Source organism: Cebus imitator, unplaced genomic scaffold (assembly GCF_001604975.1).
Source record: "Cebus imitator isolate Cc_AM_T3 unplaced genomic scaffold, Cebus_imitator-1.0 Scaffold469, whole genome shotgun sequence".
Taxonomy (NCBI): Eukaryota; Metazoa; Chordata; class Mammalia; order Primates; family Cebidae; genus Cebus; species Cebus imitator.
Window position 1 is genome coordinate 226,207 of NW_016107784.1, and position 2,669 is coordinate 228,875.

Below are 2,669 nucleotides of genomic sequence, written 5' to 3' on the forward strand. Positions count from 1 at the left end.
AAAAAGAAAATGCGTTTAGCTTCTCTAAACCCTGGCTTCTTTGTCTATAAAGCATAAATAGCAATGCTTGCCTCAAAGAACAGTGAAATGTTTGTGAAGTAACAAATAGAATAATGCCTGCCCATAATCAGCCATCAGTAAATGCCCGTGTCCATACAGTCACATGCATAACAAGTATGTTAGAGCAGAAATCAACTAAGATCATTAGGGCTCCTGGATGTGTGTGTGTGTGTGTGTGTGTGTGTGTGTGTGTACGCATGCATGTACATATGGGCATCATTAATTATGATGGGTATTCCAGGAAGACAAATTATAAACACAGGTATATTGACATTTTCAATCTAAGTGGTCATAAACCAGACAGGTAGTTTTATTTTAAGATTTGCCCCAAGAACACTCCTTCTATTCCTATTTCTGACATCCTACCCACACCCACATTCATCGACTACCATGTCTTCATAATGCCGTAGAATGACATTGTCGTTATTGTCCTGGTAGAGCATGGAAATGGGGGACAGCTTGCTGGGGATACACACAGCCTGGGGGATCTCTGGGTCAATTGCCTGCATCAGGGCTTGCATGAAAGCGTAATTGGAGCTGTTGAGAGAGATGGTCAGTGAGAAGGGACAATCTCCATGACAGTAATTTGCCATGAACCCCTTGGGAGCAATGATCCACTTGTGCCAACCCAGGTCGTGGAAGTTAATGAAGAGCTGGTGACGGTGGCAGAGGTTCTTACAAGAAGCCTTAGGGACAGGGATGGCTGCTCTCCTTTTCCGAGAAGGGTGACACTGATCAGAGTTGAGGGTCACCACCAGCAGGGAAGCATGTAGGGAGCGTCTCAGTCTGGTACAGGTGTCCTCGGGTTGAAAATTCACCCCAGAGTCTCTATCTTCTTTGACCAGTATGTCCAGGAATAGCCCGAAGTTTTTCTGGGGTTTGTCATTCCAATCCTTAGCTACATCCAGCAGGTTGAAGTGAAGGGCACCTTGTGGCCATGGGACTGACTGCAACGCAAACATTTTACCTGGCTTAGGTGTCAACTGGCCCCACACATGAGGCTCCTGAACCAGGAAGAGAGCCAATTCCAGCTCTGGTCCTAGGTTATAGTAAGAATTGGGCCCCAAGTCCAGGCCCAGCTGGGCCAGTGTCAACTGCTCCCTTTCTTTGATGGCAGACAGATTAAAGTACAGGAGCTTTTGCAGGCAGAAGGAGGCTTGGAATGGTTTCTTTGGGTAAAGAAAGAAACCTAGATGGGAAAAAAGACATGTCAGTCATCATAGTATATTTTACTTCATATCCATCTATGTGCTGTAAATGCCAGGTACCCATGTATACAATACAAGGGCAGGAAGTGACCCAATGCCAGGTACCCATGGATACAACACAAGGGCAGGAAGTGACCCAAGCCCTGTCATTTGGGAGGATTGTTTCTCTATTCCTCATTCAAAGCCAGAGGTTCTTTTTTTTTTTTTTTTTTTTTTGAGATGGAGTTTTGCTCTGTCGTCCCAGCCCAGAGTGCAGTGGCACGATCTCTGCTCACTGCAACCTCCGATCTCCCAGGTTCAAGCAATTCTCCTGCCTCAGACTCCCAAGTAGCTGGAATTAGCGTACCATCACACCCAGCTAATTTTTGTAATTTTAGTAGAGATGGGCTTTCACCGTGTTGGTCAGGCTGGTCTTGAACTCCTGACCTTGTAATCCACCCACCTCAGCCTCCCAAAATGCTGGGATTACGGACACGAGCCACCACTCCCAACCCAAACCCACAGGTTCTTATCTTCACATCCATGGGTTCCCAGAGAGTCCTGGATGAAATTAGAGGATTCACGAACTTAGACGGGAAAAATAATGACATCATGATTTCCACTAAACTCTAAATGAAATGTAGCATTTCCTTCTTTTTTTTCTTTTTTTTTTTTTGCATTTCCTTCATATATGAATATAAGCAACAAATCCCAGTAATATCATCAGGGCCCGTGACATTGTTATCAATAATAATCGTAGGTATGTTTACACATTTAGTTGTTGCAAATATCTTAAAACATTTATGGAGACCCAGCAAGGCGGCTCATGCCTGTAATCCCAGCACGTTGGGAGGCTGAGATGGGAGATTTGTTTGAGGCCAGGAGTTTGAGACCATCCTGGGCAACAAGTAAGATCCCATTTCTACAAAAAAAAATAAATAAAAGAAAAGGAAAAAAACCCACTTATGCTAACACCATGCTGAAATTTCTGGTAGTTATAAGTATAGTTACCTCCCTAGATCTTGTTACCTATTACATTAATAAAGCATTATATACATTACTATATATACATTTGTTTTTAAAATAAATTTCAAGGGCTGGGCGCGGTGGCTCACGCCTGTAATCCTAGCACTTTGGGAGGCCAAGGTGGGTGGATCACCTGAAATCAGGAGTTCAAGACCAGCCTGGCCATCATGGTGAAACCTCATCTTAAAAACAAACAACAACAACAAGAAAAAATATATATATATTTCAATATTTAATTGGTTTATAAAAGGTTTATAAACTTTTTTTTTTTAAGATGGCCGAGAAAGCCGGGCGCGGTGGCTCACGCCTGTAATCCCAGCACTTTGGGAGGCCGAGGCGGGTGGATCACGAGGTCAAGAGATCGAGACCATCCTGGTCAACATGGTGAAACCCCGT

General features: G+C 43.8%; 1 protein-coding gene across 1 annotated transcript in view; it reads right to left on the minus strand.

The window, feature by feature from the left end:
* Positions 1–339: 339 nt before the first annotated feature.
* Positions 340–2,669, minus strand: part of GDF3 (growth differentiation factor 3) — a 4,055-nt gene continuing 1,725 nt past the window's right edge. The window contains exon 2 of the mRNA XM_017512296.2: positions 340–1,249. Within this exon, the coding sequence (XP_017367785.1) occupies positions 423–1,249 (827 nt within the window). The 3' untranslated portion in view covers positions 340–422. The remainder of the gene's footprint in view (positions 1,250–2,669) is intronic.